This window comes from Lepidochelys olivacea, assembly GCF_965140295.1.
Source record: "Lepidochelys olivacea isolate rLepOli2 genome assembly, chromosome: 14".
In the NCBI taxonomy this organism is placed as follows: domain Eukaryota; kingdom Metazoa; phylum Chordata; order Testudines; family Cheloniidae; genus Lepidochelys; species Lepidochelys olivacea.
In genome coordinates this window covers 45,255,534-45,272,610 of record NC_140424.1, presented here as the reverse complement: position 1 = coordinate 45,272,610, position 17,077 = coordinate 45,255,534, and the positions used below count along the sequence as shown (strand labels likewise).

At 71.9% G+C, this 17,077-nt stretch overlaps 1 protein-coding gene across 1 annotated transcript; it reads right to left on the bottom strand.

The window, feature by feature from the left end:
* Window positions 1-3,441: 3,441 nt before the first annotated feature.
* LOC311530367 (proteasome subunit beta type-7-like) lies at window positions 3,442-13,238 on the bottom strand. Its single transcript, XM_084646882.1, has 12 exons — window positions 13,090-13,238; window positions 11,776-11,869; window positions 11,365-11,462; window positions 10,117-10,257; window positions 9,556-9,671; window positions 9,350-9,408; window positions 8,424-8,575; window positions 7,659-7,746; window positions 6,350-6,473; window positions 5,046-5,191; window positions 4,446-4,523; window positions 3,442-4,146 (listed from the first exon to the last, which is right to left on the bottom strand). Exons 1-12 carry the CDS (start codon window positions 13,149-13,151, stop codon window positions 4,012-4,014), a joined length of 1,293 nt encoding a protein of 430 aa, XP_084503008.1. The 5' UTR covers window positions 13,152-13,238; the 3' UTR covers window positions 3,442-4,011.
* Window positions 13,239-17,077: the final 3,839 nt, after the last annotated feature.

The window sequence follows — 17,077 nt, the reverse complement described above, 5'->3', positions numbered from 1 at the left end:
GGCTGGGGCCTTGGGGCGCGGGCGGGATATAAAGCCCCAGAGTCCCTCGTCACGGGGCCTTGGAGAGACAGGCGTGACGCAGGGCCCCCTCGCTCCCGCCCCCCTCACTCCCGCCCCCCGGTCCCCCTCGCTCCCGCCCCCCAGCTCCCCGCTCCCACGGTGCCTCTCACTCCCAATGCACAGCCCCCCAGTGCCCATCACTCCCGACCCGCAGCCCGCCAGTGCCCCTCACTCCCGACCCGCAGCCCCCCAGTGCCCCTCACTCCCGACCCGCAGCCCCCCAGTGCCCCTCACTCCTGACCTGCAGCCCCCCGCTCCGCTGCCACCCCTCACTCCCGACCTGCACCCCCCCAGTGCCCCTCACTCCCAACCCGCAACCCCCGCAGTGCCCCTCACTCCTGACCCGCAGCCCCCCGCTCCGCCGCCACCCCTCACTCCCGACCTGCAGCCCCCCCAGTGCCCCTCACTCCCGACCCGCAGCCCCCCAGTGCCCCTCACTCCTGACCTGCAGCCCCCCGCTCCGCTGCCACCCCTCACTCCTGACCTGCACCCCCCCAGTGCCCCTCACTCCCGACCCGCAGCCCCCCAGTGCCCCTCACTCCTGACCTGCAGCCCCCCGCTCCGCTGCCACCCCTCACTCCCGACCCGCAGCCCCCCCAGTGCCCCTCCCTCCCGACCCACAGCCCTCCGCTCCGCCGCCACCCCTCACTCCTGACCTGCAGCCCCCCCAGTGCCCCTCACTCCCAACCCGCAGCCCCCTGCTAGCCCAGCCCTGGGGCTCAGAAGTGACTTCTGGGTAACTTCAGTTTCATTAACTTGAGGTCAGAGCCCTGCAGTGGGCCGGGGTCTGGGGGTCCCACTGCCATAATACCAGGCGTGGGTCCCGGGCACTTTGCTGCGGGGAGCATTGAATAGGCAGAAACCAGCCTCTGGGAATTTTGGGAACCTACCAAATCTCTCGCTGGTTTGTTGGTGACCGATTGGCAGCCGCTCACTGCGCTCTGACGGGGCACGGCAGGGGTTCGAACCGGAGTCCCGGGGCGTTTACATGGCACGAGCAAGATGTGGTTTATTCTGGATCCACTCACGCCTAGGACCCGTTCCCTGCCCACAGCTGAGCAGCTGCTGGGGGGGCTCGCTCGAGCAGGATCGGAAGGATAAAAATGCAAGAAGCAATTTTTTTGGGGGGGTGGGTATTGGGGGGCAGGACAGGATTAAATAAACGACCCCCTGGCACGGGGCTTTGCCTGGGGTCCCTCTTCACACCCCATCAACACCTGTTCAATATCACCATTCAGCAGCCCCCTGCCCCACCCCAGAGCCAGTCGCATCCCAACACCGGGGGAGGGGGCTCCGTGTAACCAGCCCCCAGCCCCACCCCAGAGCCAGCCGCGCCCCAGCACCAGGCAAGGGGGCTCCCTGTAACCAGCCCGGGAAGCCCAGTCCCAACCTTGAGGCACTGTCAGCATAAATCATCCCAGCGCGTCACTCCCCACCCTTGACCCTGGGGGACCCAATACTATCTCTCTATGATCTCGTTTTTAATTCGGGGGATGAGTTTGGGGGTGGGGGTGGGGGATTGGTTGGGATATTTTTTTAGGGTGAATGGGGGGTATTTAAATTGGGAGACAAAGAGGCCCAGAGGCAAAATGGCAGGGACGGGGGTGGGGGGATGGGTTCCAGGATCCCGTCCCCCAGCTGCTGCCCCCTCCCTGAGCAGGCTCCCCACCCCCTCCTACCCACCCCACCCCAATACAGCAAAAAGGGGGAAACAGCGAGGTGGCAAAATTTACAGAGGATACGAAACTACTCCGGATAGTTCCGTGCCAGGGGACTGCGAAGAGCTGCAACGGGGTCCCCCAAACCCCGGTGACGGGGCAGCAGACGGGCAGGTGACTTTCCACGTTGCTAAATGCAAAGTGACGCAAGCTGGAAATCATCATCCCAACTCGACACATCAAATGACGGGGTCCGAATTAGCCGTTACCCCTCAAGAAAGAGCTTGGAGTCACTGTGGAGAGTTCTCGGAAATCATCCACTCAACGTGCAGCGGCAGCCACAACCCCGAACACAAAGCTGGGAACCACTGGGAAAGGGGACAGATAATAGGACAGAAAATATCCCGCTGCCTCTCTAGAAATCCATGGGACGCCCACACCTTGAACACTGCGCGCAGATCTGGTCACCCCATCTCCGAAAAGATCTATTGGAATTGGAAAAAGTTCCACGAAAGGGCAACAACAATGATTAGGGGATGGACCAGCCGCCCTATGAGGAGGGGTTGATAAGACTCTTTAATTAATGGGACTTTTCAGTTGGAAGAGAGAGACCTAAGGGGGGACAGGATTGCGGTCTATACAGTCATGACGGGCGTGGAGAAAGTAGATAAGGAAGTCTTATGGACTCCCTCTCATAACACAGGAACCAGGGGTCACCCAATGAAATGAATCGGCCGCAGGTTTAAAACAAACAAAAGGAAGCATTTCTTCACAGATCGCACAGTCAACCTGTGGAACTCCTTGCCAGAGGATGTTGTGAAGGCCAAGACTATAACATGGTTCAAAAAAGAACTAGATCAGTTCATGGAGGACGGGTCTATGGATGGCTATTAGCCAGGATGGGCAGAGATGGTGTCCTGGCCTCTGTTTGCCAGAAGCTGGGAATTGGCCGACCGGGGATGGATCCCTCGAGAACTGCCCTGTTCTGTTCATTCCTCTGGGGCACCTGACAGTGGCCACTGTCGGCAGACAGGACACAGGGCTGGATAGGCCCTTGGTCTGACCCAGTGTGACCGTTCTCATGTTCTTTTAATTGTGACAAAGTGGGGGATTTTCTTAGCACAAGCACTTAGCATAAGCACAGTGTGTGCCTCAGTTTCCCTTCAGTGCTGCATGTGAGGAGGTAGGGGAAGGGGGCTTGTTGGTGCAGAGGGCCAGGCGTGACCTCGCCCTGCAGCTGGGACTCAGAGGCCCAGCCCTCTGGGGAGCCGGGAGGGAACAACCGGCAGGAGAGAGGGGCCCAGGTAACCTGTTTGCCAGGGAAGACAAGGGGCGGAGGAGGGGCTGTTGGGGGAGGGGATATGGGGGCACGGCTGGAAGGAGGGGGCGCTGGACAGGGGACAAGGAGCAGCCGGAGCCCCAGGGGCTGGGGCTCAGTTTGGGGCTGGGTGGTGGAACTTACTGGCTGGCTGAGAGGCCCAGGGAACCCCAGGAAGAGGGGTGCAGGGCCCAGACTCCCCCACCCTCCGTGACAAGGGGGTTGCTCCCTCTGGGAATAGGGGAGCAAGGGGACTCCCCGAGGGGCCCACCGCAGAGCCAGGCAGCTGGAGTCGGAGTCCCAGGAGGTGGCAGGGCCCATGGTTTAACCCCCGAGAGAGAGCAGCCCCCCCGAGAAGTCGCCCCAGGGAGCTGAGAGACAGGGGCGGGGGCTGGGAGTCCGGGACAAGTTCAAACCAACTTTATTGACATCACAGCAGCCGCTCTGTACAATACACACAACGCACCGGCCTGGCCCCCCCCCCGATCCAGGGGGCTCCCCCTGGGGCCCCCCTTCGCTGTGCCTCCCTCTCTCCACCGGGGGGTTGGGGGGGGTCGGCTCTGGGGCAGGAGAGAAGTTAATATCAGAGGTTAAAACCCTGTGCAGCCCCCCACCTCCCGGAGCTGGTAGGCCCAGGACTCCTGGGGTGCCCTGCCCCCAGGCTCAGACTGGGGGGACCCTGTGGGGGAGATCAGGGGATTAAAAAGAGCAGGGGAAGGGGGCTCAGATAAAACCTCCCTGGAGGATTGGGGTGAGATGGAGGCTGCGGGGGAGGGCTCAGGGACAGGTTGGGGCCCCAGGGAGGATTCCAGGGGGCCCCAGGGAGGATTCCAGGTCTGGTTCCTGCTCCGCCCAGCCTGTTGTGGACACCACCGATGCGCTGGGGGGTCGCAGGGCGGGTCCAGCCCCCCTCAGCCCAAGCCCTGGGGGCTGCACTGGGGCCCGGGGGGGCCCAGGGAGACTCAGGGGCCCCCCTCAGCCCAGGCCCTCCTGGATGCCGCGGATGCGCCGGGCCAGCTGGATGTCCTTGGGGAAGAGGGTGACGCGCTTGGCGTGGATGGAGCAGAGATACGAGTCCTCCAGCAGCCGCACCAGGAACGCCTCCGCTGCCTGGGGGTGGGGGGGGAGGTCAGGGGGAGCCCCCACAGCACCCCTGAGGGAGCCCCCACAGCCCCCCAAACAGCCGCCCTGAGGGATCCCTTACAGCCCCCCAAACAGCCCCAGAGACCCCTCGAGAGATCTCCGACAGCCCCCGAATCCGTCCCCTCCGGCACAGCCCAAAGCACGCCTCCCCCAGAACACTCCCCCCCCCAACTGCTGGGGCAGCCCTATGGACCCCGAGGCCCCCTACCCCCAGGACCTTCCTTCTCCAGCCCATTTCGACCCCCCCTACCCCCCCAGCCCCTCACCTCCTGCAGGGCCAGCAGGGCCATGGCCTGCCAGCGAAAGTCCACGCCCCTGGTGTACATCAGGCAGATCTCCCGCACCTGGGGGGAACGGCAGTGGGTGAGACCGGCTGGTGCAGTCCATGGGGCGGGTGTGTGTGGAGGGGGGGGGGGGTTGCGAGGCCTGTGGGGCAGAGGGGGCCCGGCGGGGCTCACCACACGGGAGAAGGGGGCAGGAGGGTCTCAGGGGGCAGAAGGGGGTCCGGAGGGGGTCCGGGGCAGCTCACCACAAGGGAGAAGGGAGCAGGGGGGTCCCAGGGGGCCGGGGGGGGCTCACCACTCGGGAAAAGGGGGCGGGGGGTCCCGGGGGGGCTCACCACGCGGGAAAAGGGGACGGGGGGTCCCGGGGGGGCTCACCACGCGGGAAAAGGGGACGGGGGGTCCCGGGGGGGCTCACCACGCGGGAAAAGGGGGCGGGGGGTCCCGGGGGGGCTCACCACGCGGGAAAAGGGGGCGGGGGGTCCCGGGGGGGCTCACCACGCGGGAAAAGGGGGCGGGGGGTCCCGGGGGGGCTCACCACGTGGGAAAAGGGGGCGGCAGAGGGGGGTTCCCGGGGGGGCTCACCACGCGGGAGATGGGGGCGGGGGGTTCCCGGGGGGGGCTCACCACGCGGGAGAAGGGCAGTTTGCTGATCAGCAGGTTCGTGCTCTTCTGGAATTTGCGGATCTCCAGCAGCGCCCGCTGCCCGGGCCGGTACCGGCGCCGCAGCCCTGGGGAGCAACGGGGTTAGGGGGGTTGGGGCCGGCGCCGGCCCGGGGGGCAGGGGAGGCCCGAGGGGCCCGAGGACCCGGCGGCGGGGGGATCCCGGCGGGGGGGGGGGCGGGGAAGGTTCCGGGGGGGGGATCCCGGCGGGGGGCGCGGGCGGGGAACGTTCCGGGGGGGGGATCCCGGCGGGGGGGGCGGGCGGGCGGGGAACGTTCCGGGGGGGGGATCCCGGCGGGGGGGCGGGCGGGCGGGGAACGTTCCGGGGGGGGGATCCCGGCGGGGGGGCGGGCGGGCGGGGAACGTTCCGGGGGGGGGATCCCGGCGGGGGGGCGGGCGGGCGGGGAACGTTCCGGGGGGGGGATCCCGGCGGGGGGGCGGGCGGGCGGGGAACGTTCCGGGGGGGGGATCCCGGCGGGGGGGCGGGCGGGCGGGGAACGTTCCGGGGGGGGGATCCCGGCGGGGGGGGGGGCGGGCGGGGAACGTTCCGGGGGGGGGATCCCGGCGGGGGGGGGGGCGGGCGGGGAACGTTCCGGGGGGGGGATCCCGGCGGGGGGGGGGGGCGGGCGGGGAACGTTCCGGGGGGGGGATCCCGGCGGGGGGGGGGGGCGGGCGGGGAACGTTCCGGGGGGGGGATCCCGGCGGGGGGGGGGGGCGGGCGGGGAACGTTCCGGGGGGGGGATCCCGGGGGGGGGGGGGGGCGGGCGGGGAACGTTCCGGGGGGGGGATCCCGGCGGGGGGGGGGGCGGGCGGGGAACGTTCCGGGGGGGGGATCCCGGCGGGGGGGGGGGGCGGGCGGGGAACGTTCCGGGGGGGGGATCCCGGCGGGGGGGGGGGGGGGCGGGGAACGTTCCGGGGGGGGGATCCCGGCGGGGGGGGCGGGCGGGCGGGGAACGTTCGGGGGGGGATCCCGGCGGGGGGGGGGGCGGGCGGGGAACGTTCCGGGGGGGGGATCCCGGCGGGGGGGGGGGCGGGCGGGGAACGTTCCGGGGGGGGGATCCCGGCGGGCGGGGAACGTTCCGGGGGGGGATCCCGGCGGGGGGGGGGGCGGGCGGGGAACGTTCCGGGGGGGGGATCCCGGCGGGGGGGGGGCGGGCTCCGGGGGGGATGGGCTCCGGGGGGGATCCCGGCGGGGGGGGCCCGAGTGACGTGGCCCCGGCACTTACCGGGCGGGCGGCGGCGGCGCGGGGGGGGCGGCTCGGGCCGGCGGGGGGAGCGGCGCGGGGGGGCGGCGGCCTTGCGGCGGGAGCCGGGCCGCGGGGGGGAGCCGCGCTGCATGGCGGGTCCGGCCTGGGGGAGAGACACGGGGGGGGGGGGTGAGCGGGGAACCCAGGAGTCCGGGCCCCCAGCGCGGCAGCGATGACGTCACGACCTCCCCGCCGATGACGTCACAGCGGCCCGACCGAGCACCCCGGGTCGTCCCGCCTCGGTGGTGACGTCACCAGCCCGCGCTCACACCCCCCTCCCCCGGCGCTGACGTTACCGCGGCGGCTATGACGTAGGCGACTCCCCGCGTCTCACCTGGCGGCGGCGGCCCCGCGTCTCTGGGATTCAAACCTCCCGCGGGCCCCGCCCCCTCTCGTCACTTCCGGCGCGTCCCGAACTCCGGCCCCGCCCTCCCCGGAAACTCGCAAGCGCAGCCGCTCTGCGCCGCCGGCGGACCCGCCTCTATGGTCCCTCTGCCCGCGGGGCGGGGCGGGGCGGGGCCCGGGGTCTGTCGCGAGCCGGACGTTGGGACGGAGTCAGCGACGCGGCGACGTCACACACCCCGTTCGTTGGGCGCGAGCCGGGCCTTGCCCCGCCCCCCGGGCTCACCGGGCCCCGCCCACTCCTGTCTCCCTCCCCCCCCGGCGCGTCACGTGCCCGCCCGTCCCGCCCTGCTCCCCGCCCCCACAGCCCCGCCCCTCGGGGTCAGGGGTCACCGCGCGCCAATCAGAGCAAAGAGACCCGCTGAGCTGAGCCGCTTTATTGGGGGGGGCGGTGCCCGGGGGGGGCGGGGTCTCGGCGGGGGGGCGGTGCCCGGGGGGGGTCGGTCGGTGTCTGCGGGGGGGCCGGTGCCCGGGGGGGGCGGGATCTCCGCGGGGGGGCGGTGCCCGGGGGGGGCGGGGTCTCGGCGGGGGGGCGGTGCCCGGGGGGGGTCGGTCGGTGTCTCCGGGGGGGGCGGTGCCCGGGGGGGCGGTGTCTCGGCGGTGCCCGGGGGGGGGGTCGGGGTCTCGGCGGGGGGGCGGTGCCCGGGGGGGGCGGGATCTCCGCGGGGGGGCGGTGCCCGGGGGGGGCGGGATCTCCGCGGGGGGGCGGTGCCCGGGGGGGGCGGGGTCTCGGCGGGGGGGCGGTGCCCGGGGGGGCGGGATCTCCGCGGGGGGGCGGTGCCCGGGGGGGGTCGGGGTCTCGGCGGGGGGGCGGTGCCCGGGGGGGGGTCGGGGTCTCGGGGCCCCCCCGCGCCGGCCGCGCTCAGTCGACGTCCATCCCGGTCACCGTCTCGTCCAGCAGCTGGATCCGCAGGGGGGCGACGGCTTCGCTCAGCACCGCCGAGGTGCCGGCCCGGTACCGGTACCGGCCCTGCCTGCGGGGGGGGGAGTCAGCCAGCGCCCGGCCCAGCCCCCCCGCCCCGGACCCCTGGGTCCCCGCCCCCTCCGTCCCCGACCCCGCCCTCTGCCCCGGACTCCTGGGTCCCCGCCCCAGCCCCCACGTCCCCCCCGCCCCGGACTCCTGGGTCCCCGCCCCGGACTCCTGGGTCCCCGCCCCGTCCGTCCCGACCCCCCCCTCTGCCCCGGACTCGTGGGTCCCCGCCCCGTCCGTCCCCGACCCCGCCCTCTGCCCCGGACTCCTGGGTCCCCGCCCCAGCCCCCACGTCCCCCCCGCCCCGGACTCCTGGGTCCCCGCCCCGTCCGTCCCGACCCCCCCCTCTGCCCCGGACTCCTGGGTCCCCGCCCCGTCCCGTCCGCCCCGGACTCCTGGGTCCCCGCCCCTTCCCCCCCTCCTCTGCCCCGGACTCCTGGGTCCCCGCCCCGTCCCGTCCGCCCCGGACTCCTGGGTCCCCGCCCCCTCCGTCCCCGCCCCCGCCCTCTTCCCCGGACTCCTGGGTCCCCGCCCCGTCCGCCCCCCCTCTGCCCCGGACTCCTGGGTCCCCGCCCCTCCCGTCCGCCCCGGACTCCTGGGTCCCCACCCCGTCCGCCCCGACCCCCCCCTCTGCCCCGGACTCCTGGGTCCCCGCCACGTGGTGCCCCCGGGGGTTCTCACCTCTGCCCGCGGGCGATGGGGGTGCGGAAGGGGCGCAGGATCTGGGCCCCCCCCCGGGTGAGGACACACAGATCCACGTTGCTCCCCGAGCCCAGGTCGCCCAGCACCCCGGCCGTGATGGCGTCGGCCAGGAGCTCCTGGGCCTCCGCCAGCTGGGGGGAGAGAGGGGTGAGCCCGCCGGCCCGGACGCCTGGGTCCCCGCCCGGAGCCTCGCCCCACACACCCCGCCCGGACACCTGGGTCCTTGCCCCGCCCCCACACACCCCGCCCGGACACCTGGGTCCTTGCCCCGCCCCCACACACCCCGCCCGGACTCCGGGGTCCTTGCCCCGCCCCCACACACCCCGCCCGGACACCTGGGTCCTTGCCCCGCCCCCACACACCCCGCCCGGACACCCGGGTCCTTGCCCCGCCCCCACACACCTTGCCTGGACTCCTGGGTCCTTGCCCTGCCCCCACACACCCTGCCCAGACACCTGGGTCCTTGCCCCGCCCCCACACACCCTGCCCGGACACCTGGGTCCTCACTCCACTCCCACACACCTTTCCTGGACTCCTGGGTCCTTGCCCCGCCCCCACACACCCCAACCGGAAACCTGGGTCCTCACCCCCACATCCCCTGCCCCAACACCTGGGTCCTCACTCCACTCCCACACACCCCACCCGGACACCTGGGTCCCTGCCCCCACATCCCCCGCCTGGAGCCTCGCCCCACGCACCCCTCCCAAATGCCTGGGTCCTTGCTCCACCCCCACACACCCCGCCCAGACACCTGGGTCCCCACCCCCACATTCCCCACCCGGACACCTGGGTCCTTGCCCCGCCCCACCCCGCCTCCACATCCTCTGCCCAGATGCCTGAGTCCTGGCCCCACCCCACCCCCACCCACCCAGCCCGGACACCTGGGTCCCTGAGGCCCCCCTCACCTCCATGTCTGGCTTGAACCGATCCTCAAGAACCGCAATGGCCGCCGCAGCCCCAGAGCCTGGGGGGCAGGGAGAGGGGTCAGAGCCAGCCCCATAGACTTCCCCCCCAGACATCCGCAGCCCCTCCCCGGTCCTCCCCCCACAGACACCTGCCCCTCCCTCCAAAGAGCCCATCCCCACCCAGCCCCCTGCCCCCCCCCGCTCACCCATGGAGGTGAAGGGCAGTTTGCTGGTGGAGCCGTGGGGGTGGACGCTGTACAGGTGGGGCCCGGTGGAGTCGACGCCCCCCAGGATCAGCGACGCCCCGATGTGACCCTGGTACCTGGGGTGGGGAGGAGACACTCTCGGAGCCTGTGACATCACCCCCACCCCAGTGACATCACACCGGAGCCTGTGAGGTCACAGCCACACTGGCCCTAGCCCCCGCTGAGTTATGTCACGATGCCCCGCCCTGTGCCGTGATGTCACGTCGTGATGTCACGCCCCATGTCGCAATGCCCCACCCCATGGTGTGATGTCACACTGCGATGCCCCACCCCATGTGCTGATGTCACGCCGTGACGTCACGCCCCGTGTCGCAATGCCCCACCCCATGGCGTGATGTCACACTGCAATGCCCCTCCCCTTGTGCTGATGTCACGCTGTGATGTCACGCGGTGCTGCCCTGCCCCATGCGCTGATGTCACGCCGTGATGTCACACTGCAATGCCCCTCCCCATGCGCTGATGTCACGCCGTGATGTCACGCGGCGATGCCCCGCCCCTCACCGGAACAGCATCTGCTTGAGGAAGCGGCAGGCGGTGGCCACCCGGGGCGGGCGGCCGGTGGCCAGCGAGTGCAGCTCCATGTTGGACGAAAGCATCTGGGTCGTCACCTCGGCGTCAGCCGCCACCCCCGCCCCACAGCAACTGGGGGAGAGAGACAGGGGGCGGGGCGGGAGTGAGGGGCACCGGCAGGGCTGGGGGGTCAGGGGGGGCTGCGGGTCGGGAGTGAGGGGCACCGGCAGGGCTGGGGGGGGCAGGGGGCTGCGGGTAGGGAGTGAGGGGCACCGGCAGGGCTGGGGGGGCTGGTGGCTGCGGGTCGGGAGTGAGGGGCACCGGCGGGGGTCGGGGGGGCTGCGGGTCGGGAGTGAGGGGCACTGGCAGGGCTGGGGGGGGCAGGGGGCTGTGGGTCGGGAGTGAGGGGCACCGGCAGGGCTGGGGGGTCAGGGGGGGCTGCGGGTAGGGAGTGAGGGGCACCGGCAGGGCGGGTGGCTGCGGGTCGGGAGTGAGGGGCACCGGCGGTGGTCGGGGGGGCTGCGGGTCGGGAGTGAGGGGCACCGGCAGGGCTGGGGGGTCAGGGGGCTGCGGGTCGGGAGTGAGGGGCACCGGCAGGGCTGGGCTGGCAGGGGGTGCGGGTCGGGAGTGAGGGACACCGGCAGGGCTGGGGGGGCTGGTGGCTGCGGGTCGGGAGTGAGGGGCACCGGCAGGGCTGGGGGGTCAGGGGGCTGCGGGTCGGGAGTGAGGGGCACCGGCAGGGCTGGGCTGGCAGGGGGTGCGGGTCGGGAGTGAGGGGCACCGGCAGGGCTGGGGGGGCTGGTGGCTGCGGGTCGGGAGTGAGGGGCACCGGCAGGGCTGGGGGGTCAGGGGGCTGCGGGTCGGGAGTGAGGGGCACCGGCAGGGCTGGGCTGGCAGGGGGTGCTGGTCGGGAGTGAGGGGCACCGGCAGGGCTGGGGGGGCTGGTGGCTGCGGGTCGGGAGTGAGGGGCACCGGCAGGGCTGGGGGGTCAGGGGGCTGCGGGTCGGGAGTGAGGGGCACCGGCAGGGCTGGGCTGGCAGGGGGTGCGGGTCGGGAGTGAGGGGCACCGGCAGGGCTGGGGGGGGCAGGGGGCTGCGGGTCGGGAGTGAGGGGCACCGGCAGGGCTGGGGGGGCTGGTGGCTGCGGGTCGGGAGTGAGGGGCACTGGCAGGGCTGGGGGGAGCAGGGGGCTGCGGGTCAGGAGTGAGGGGCACCGGGGGGGTATTCGGGGGTCACTCACTAGATGTTGGGTGAGATGTAATGGATTTTCTCACAGTTCTTGTCAGCTACAACCATGTCATCGGTGGCGCGAGTGTCGGCCCCGAGAATTATCCCCTCCTGTGGGGAGATGTGGGGCAGGTCAGCGACCCATAGCCAGCCCCACAACTGTCCCCGGCTCCAGACCTCCCCTTGGGACAGGCTTCCAGCCCCTCACCCCCACCTGGGACAGACCCCCAATATCACATACCTGACCCCCCCAGTTCCCCCACCTGTCCCAGCCCCACACCTCCCCTTTGCACACCCCCCCAGCTCCGTGGCCACAACCCCTCCTGCCACCATCCTGGAGCCCCAGCCCCCTATCCCAGCCCCCCTGCCCCTGGCACAGACCCCCCACCCTTTCCCAGCCCCCGCCGCCCCCCCATCCCATCACCTTGTAGATGAGGCCAGCGATGGTCGTTCCTGTTTTCCTGGCCTTGGGGGGCAGGAAACCCTGGGGGCCCCCAGCCTTCGCCAGAGCCGCATTCCTGGGTGGGGTAAGGAGGCACCACTGTGGGGGTGGATAGGACATGGGGCCTTTCCCCGCCGGGGGGTGCCAGCCACAGGTGTGACCCACCCCATGGTAGGCACATGCCCCCCTCAGGGCAATCCCAGCCCGTCCTCCGCTCCCATCGGCCCTTCCCCGGGGGCATCGTTCCACGACAACCAACTCGGGGGGCAGGGCCGGGCTAGCGGGGGGCTGCGGGTCAGGAGTGAGGGGCACTGGCAGAGCTGGGGGGGCCCAGGGCTGGGCTAGCAGGGGGCTGCGGGTCGGGAGTGAGGGGCACCGGCAGAGCTGCGGGGGGCAGGGCCGGGCTAGCAGGGGGCTGCGGGTCGGGAGTGAGGGGCACCGGCAGAGCTGGGGGGGGCAGGGCTGGGCTAGCAGGGGCTGCGGGTCGGGAGTGAGGGGCACCAGCAGGGCTGGGGGGGGCACAGCTGGGCTAGCAGGGGGCTGCGGGTCGGGAGTGAGGGGCACCGGCAGAGCTGGGGGGGGCACAGCTGGGCTAGCAGGGGGCTGCGGGTCGGGAGTGAGGGGCACCGGCAGAGCTGGGGGGGCCCAGGGCTGGGCTAGCAGGGGGCTGCGGGTCGGGAGTGAGGGGCACCGGCAGAGCTGCGGGGGGCAGGGCCGGGCTAGCGGGGGGCTGCGGGTCAGGAGTGAGGGGCACCGGCAGAGCTGCCGGGGGGCAGGGCCGGGCTAGCGGGGGGCTGCGGGTCGGGAGTGAGGGGCACCGGCAGAGCTGCGGGGGGCAGGGCTGGGCTAGCGGGGGGCTGCGGGTCGGGAGTGAGGGGCACCGGCAGAGCTGGGGGAGCCCAGGGCTGGGCTAGCAGGGGCTGCGGGTCGGGAGTGAGGGGCACCCGGCAGAGCTGCGGGGGGCAGGGCCGGGCTAGCAGGGGGCTGCGGGTCGGGAGTGAGGGGCACCGGCAGAGCTGGGGGGGCCCAGGGCCGGGCTAGCAGGGGGCTGCGGGTTGGGAGTGAGGGGCATCGGCAGAGCTTGGGGGGCAGGGCTGGCCCAGCAGAGCTGCGGGATGGGGGGCAGATTTTGTGTTTCACTTTTGCTCTCCAATCTCAGGGTGTTGCTGGTTGAGGCTCTGGGGGTCGAGCCCTGTGTGGATGCAGGGCCGGGGGGTGGTCTGAGGAGGGACCCAGGTGTCCGGGGGCAGGATGTGGGGGGCCTGTCTGTCTCTGCAAGGGGAGGGGGTGTCTCACCTCAGGCAGTTCTCGAAGGCGAAGCCCCCGTGTGGCTCCGGGGGGGGCTTGTCTCTGTCCATGTGGGGGGCAGGTGCTGGGACTGGGGGTCTCTGGGGGTCACTGGGAGGCCGGGCCTTGCTTGTCCCACGTCTTCCTGTGACTCCGTCGGCCTCGCTGGGTCCTTTCACTTTCCCTTTGGGTCACATGGAGCTGGGCAGGGCCCACGTGTGACGAAGTGGGCCTGTTCTTAATGTTTCCTCTGAATAGTGTGGGGGTGCCTCAGTTTCCCCTAGGCAGTTCTTAAGTATCTAGGGGGTGGAGTAAGGGTGTATGATCATTGCAGAGCCCTAGAGGGCAGGTGTGGGCAGGAGTCTGGACACAGAGAATGGCCGACACCCTGTTTCCTGGCAGCTGGCGGCCTGGGCCCTTCCCCCTGCAAGGTGAGAGCTGAAGGGCTGGAGAACAAAGGAATCAGGTGCCCTCCTGGCCCGGGAAAGGGACAAAGCCCAGAGGAGGAGGGGCTGGAGGGAGTGTCAGTTTGGGGCTGGCTAGGGACGAGGAGTGAAGTGCAGACGGGGTTGTTTGGCTCACTGCCCCCCAAAATGGACCCAGCTGAGGGGTCCCGTTCTCTGCACCTATAAGCTCTGTTTTAGACCATGTTCCTGTCGTCTAATAAACCTTCTGTTTTCCTGGCTGGCTGAGAGTCCCGTCTGACTGCGGAGTTGGGGGGCAGGACCCTCTGGCTTCCCCAGGACCCCGCCTGGATGGACTCGCTGGGGGAAGCGCACGGAGGGGCAGAGGATGCTGAATGCTCCGAGGTCAGACCCAGGAAGGTGGAAGCCGGGGGAGCTGTGTGTCCTGAAGACAGGCTGCTCACAGAAAGGCGACTGCCCCAGAGTCCTGCCCGGCTTCCTGGGGAGCCGTTCCAGAGCATCGCCCAGGGACTCCGTGACACCACGCACCAGAGCCAGGATCCGCCCCACACCCAACTGGACACCCCCCAGGCCCCATAGCGCCACAGCCCGGCACCCCACACACCTCACACCCCCCAGGCCCCACGGCGCCGCACCCCACACACTCCACGGCCCATCACCCCATGGCCCACCACGTCCCGCACCCACAGCTACGATGCCCCCCCCACACACACACAGACCCCCCCGTACAACACACAACACGCCGCAACCACCCACAGCACAAGCTTCTAGAGAACCTAGGTGCCTGGGGGCCACAAACACACAAACCCCCTGAGATTGGGGAGGGGGGAGGAGGAGCCATGGGCTGGGCTGGCAGGGGCTGCGGGTCGGGAGTGAGGGGCACCGGCAGGGCTGGGGGGAGCCCAGGGCAGGGCTGGCAGGGGGCTGCGGGTCGGGAGTGAGGGGCACCGGCAGAGCTGGGGGGAGCCCAGGGTTGGGCTGGCAGGGGCTGCGGGTCGGGAGTGAGGGGCACTGGCAGGGCTGGGGGGAGCCCAGGGCAGGGCTGGCGGGGGGCTGCGGGTCGGGAGTGAGGGGCACCGGCAGAGTGGGGGGAGCCCAGGGTTGGGCTGGCAGGGGGCTGCGGGTCGGGAGTGAGGGGCACTGGCAGAGCTGGGGGGAGCCCAGGGTTGGGCTGGCAGGGGGCTGCGGGTCGGGAGTGAGGGGCACTGGCAGGGCTGGGGGGAGCCCAGGGCAGGGCTGGCGGGGGGCTGCGGGTCGGGAGTGAGGGGCACCGGCAGAGTGGGGGGAGCCCAGGGTTGGGCTGGCAGGGGGCTGCGGGTCGGGAGTGAGGGGCACTGGCAGGGCTGGGGGGAGCCCAGGGCAGGGCTGGCAGGGGGCTGCGGGTCGGGAGTGAGGGGCACCGGCAGGGCTGAGGGGAGCCCAGGGCTGGGCGGGCAGGGGGCTGCGGGTCGGGAGTGAGGAGCCGGCGCTTGCAGTGACATCATCCTGATGACCTCACAATGCTGCCTAGCAATGACCTCACCGCGGGGGGCGGGGCCTGGGGGGGTCTCTCCCGAGGATGAAATGGGCTGGATGGACCCTGGTTTCCCTGCTTGTGTCTCAGGTCCAAGGTGAGCGAACTCAGGCGTCCGGGACACTCCCCTCCCCCATGGGGGCCACTTGAGGAGGGTGAGCCTGGGCTTTATCGAGCCTGGGCTTTGGGCTCCTATTTGATCGTCTGATTATTATAGAACCCAGGCGTCCGGGGCCCCATTGGATGTGGGGGGTCTTTCCTATCTCCTGGGGGGCTGACACCTCTCCTGCCCCCCCCCCAGGTCTCTGCTCCTGCCCACCTGAAGGTGTCGCCACCCCAAACAGCTGGGTCCCGGCTCTCTGCATCTGGCTGGCTCTGAACCTCTCACTGCTCGGAGCCCTGGGGGTCGGCGTGGGGCTCACCCGCCGCAGAAAGGACCCAGGTATCCGAGGGGGGGAGGGGAGGGGGAGAAGTGGAGAGGACCCACGTGTCCAGGGGAGAGATGTCATTGGCCCCAGGCGTCGGGGAAGTCCCCCCAAAGCTGGAGCAGGGTCGGGGGAGGGGAAGGAGCTTTACCGAACCCAGGCGTCCGGGTGCCTGAAGTCCCCTGTCCCCTGCTCTGTTGCAGGATCCACCCCGAAGTGATGCTCACAGACTGGGCAGGGGCCCCCGCCCCAACCCCCTCAGCCCCCCGCTGGAATAAACGGGGAGCCAGACACCGAATGGGAGTCAGTTGGGGGGGCTGAGGAAACAGCAGGTGGGGGGAACAGAGGGGGACAGGGGGGTGGCCAAGGGGTGCCGGTGGGCAGGGGTGGGGGGAACAGGGGGTACTGTCAGTGATGGGGGGCAGGGCAGGGGGTACTGGGTTCACCCCCCAATGGAGCCGACACGGCAGTCAGGGGGAAACATGTTTTATTCCAATCAGCTCCAGGAATGGGGGGTCCCGGTCCGGCTGGGCCAGCGGTTCTGACCCGAGCCAGGCTGGGGGAGGAGGTTGGCAGCTCCAATCTGGGCTGGGGGGGCTGTTCCGATCTGGGTTGGGGGCAGTTCCAGGCAGGTTGGGGGCCCGGTTCTAATCTGGGGGTCGTTCCAGGCGTGGGGCAGTTCCGGGGGCAGTTCCAGGTGGGCAGGGGTGGTTCTGGGGGCGGTCCCAGGGACGGTTCCAGGCGGGCGGGGGCGGATCCAGGCGGGCGGGCGCGGTCCCGGGGTGGATCCAGGCGGGCGGGGCGGATCCACGCAGGCAGGGGCGGTCCCAGGGGGATCCAGGCGGGCGGGGCGGATCCAGGCGGGCGGGGGCAGTCCCGGGGCGGATCCAGGCGGGCGGGGGCGGTCCCGGGGGGGATCCAGGCGGTCCCGGGGGGGATCCAGGCGGGCGGGGGCAGTCCCGGGGGGGATCCAGGCGGGCGGGGCGGATCCAGGCGGGCGGGGGCGGTCCCAGGGCGGATCCAGGCGGTCCCGGGGGGGATCCAGGCGGGCGGGGTGGATCCAGGCGGGCGGGGGCGGTCCCGGGGGGGATCCAGGCGGTCCCGGGGGGGATCCAGGCGGTCCCGGGGGGGATCCAGGCGGGCGGGGGCGGTCCCGGAGGGATCCAGGTGGTCCCGGGGCAGATCCAGGCGGGCGGGGCAGATCCAGGCGGGCGGGGGCAGTCCCGGGGCGGATCCAGGCGGGTGGGGCGGATCCAGGCGGGTGGGGGCGGTCCCAGGGGGGATCCAGGCGGTCCCGGGGGCGGTCCCGGGGGGGATCCAGGCGGTCCCGGGGGGGATCCAGGCGGGCGGGGCGGATCCAGGCAGGCGGGGGCGGTCCCGGGGGGATCCAGGTGGTCCCGGGGCGGATCCAGGCGGGCGGGGCGGATCCAGGCGGGCGGGGGCGGTCCCGGGGGGGATCCAGGCGGTCCCGGGGGGGATCCAGGCGGGCGGGGCGGATCCACGCAGGCAGGGGCGGTCCCAGGGGGATCCAGGTGGTCCCGGGGCGGATCCAGGCGGGTGGGGCGGATCCAGGCGGGCGGGGGCAGTCCCGGGGCGGATCCAGGCGGGCGGGGCGGATCCAGGCGGGCGGGGGC

What these genes read in the sequence shown, in the direction of transcription:
- LOC311530367 (XM_084646882.1), bottom strand. Translation starts at nt 13,151, where the DNA reads ATGGACAGAGACAAGCCCCCCCCGGAGCCACACGGGGGCTTCGCCTTC. An exon ending in CCCATCGCCCGCGGGCAGAG is followed by an intron (nt 7,747 to 8,423) that starts GTGAGAACCCCC and finishes CCCCCCCCGCAG; the next exon opens with GCAGGGCCGGTACCGGTACC. An exon ending in TCCAGCTGCTGGACGAGACG is followed by an intron (nt 6,474 to 7,658) that starts GTGACCGGGATG and finishes TCTCTCCCCCAG; the next exon opens with GCCGGACCCGCCATGCAGCG.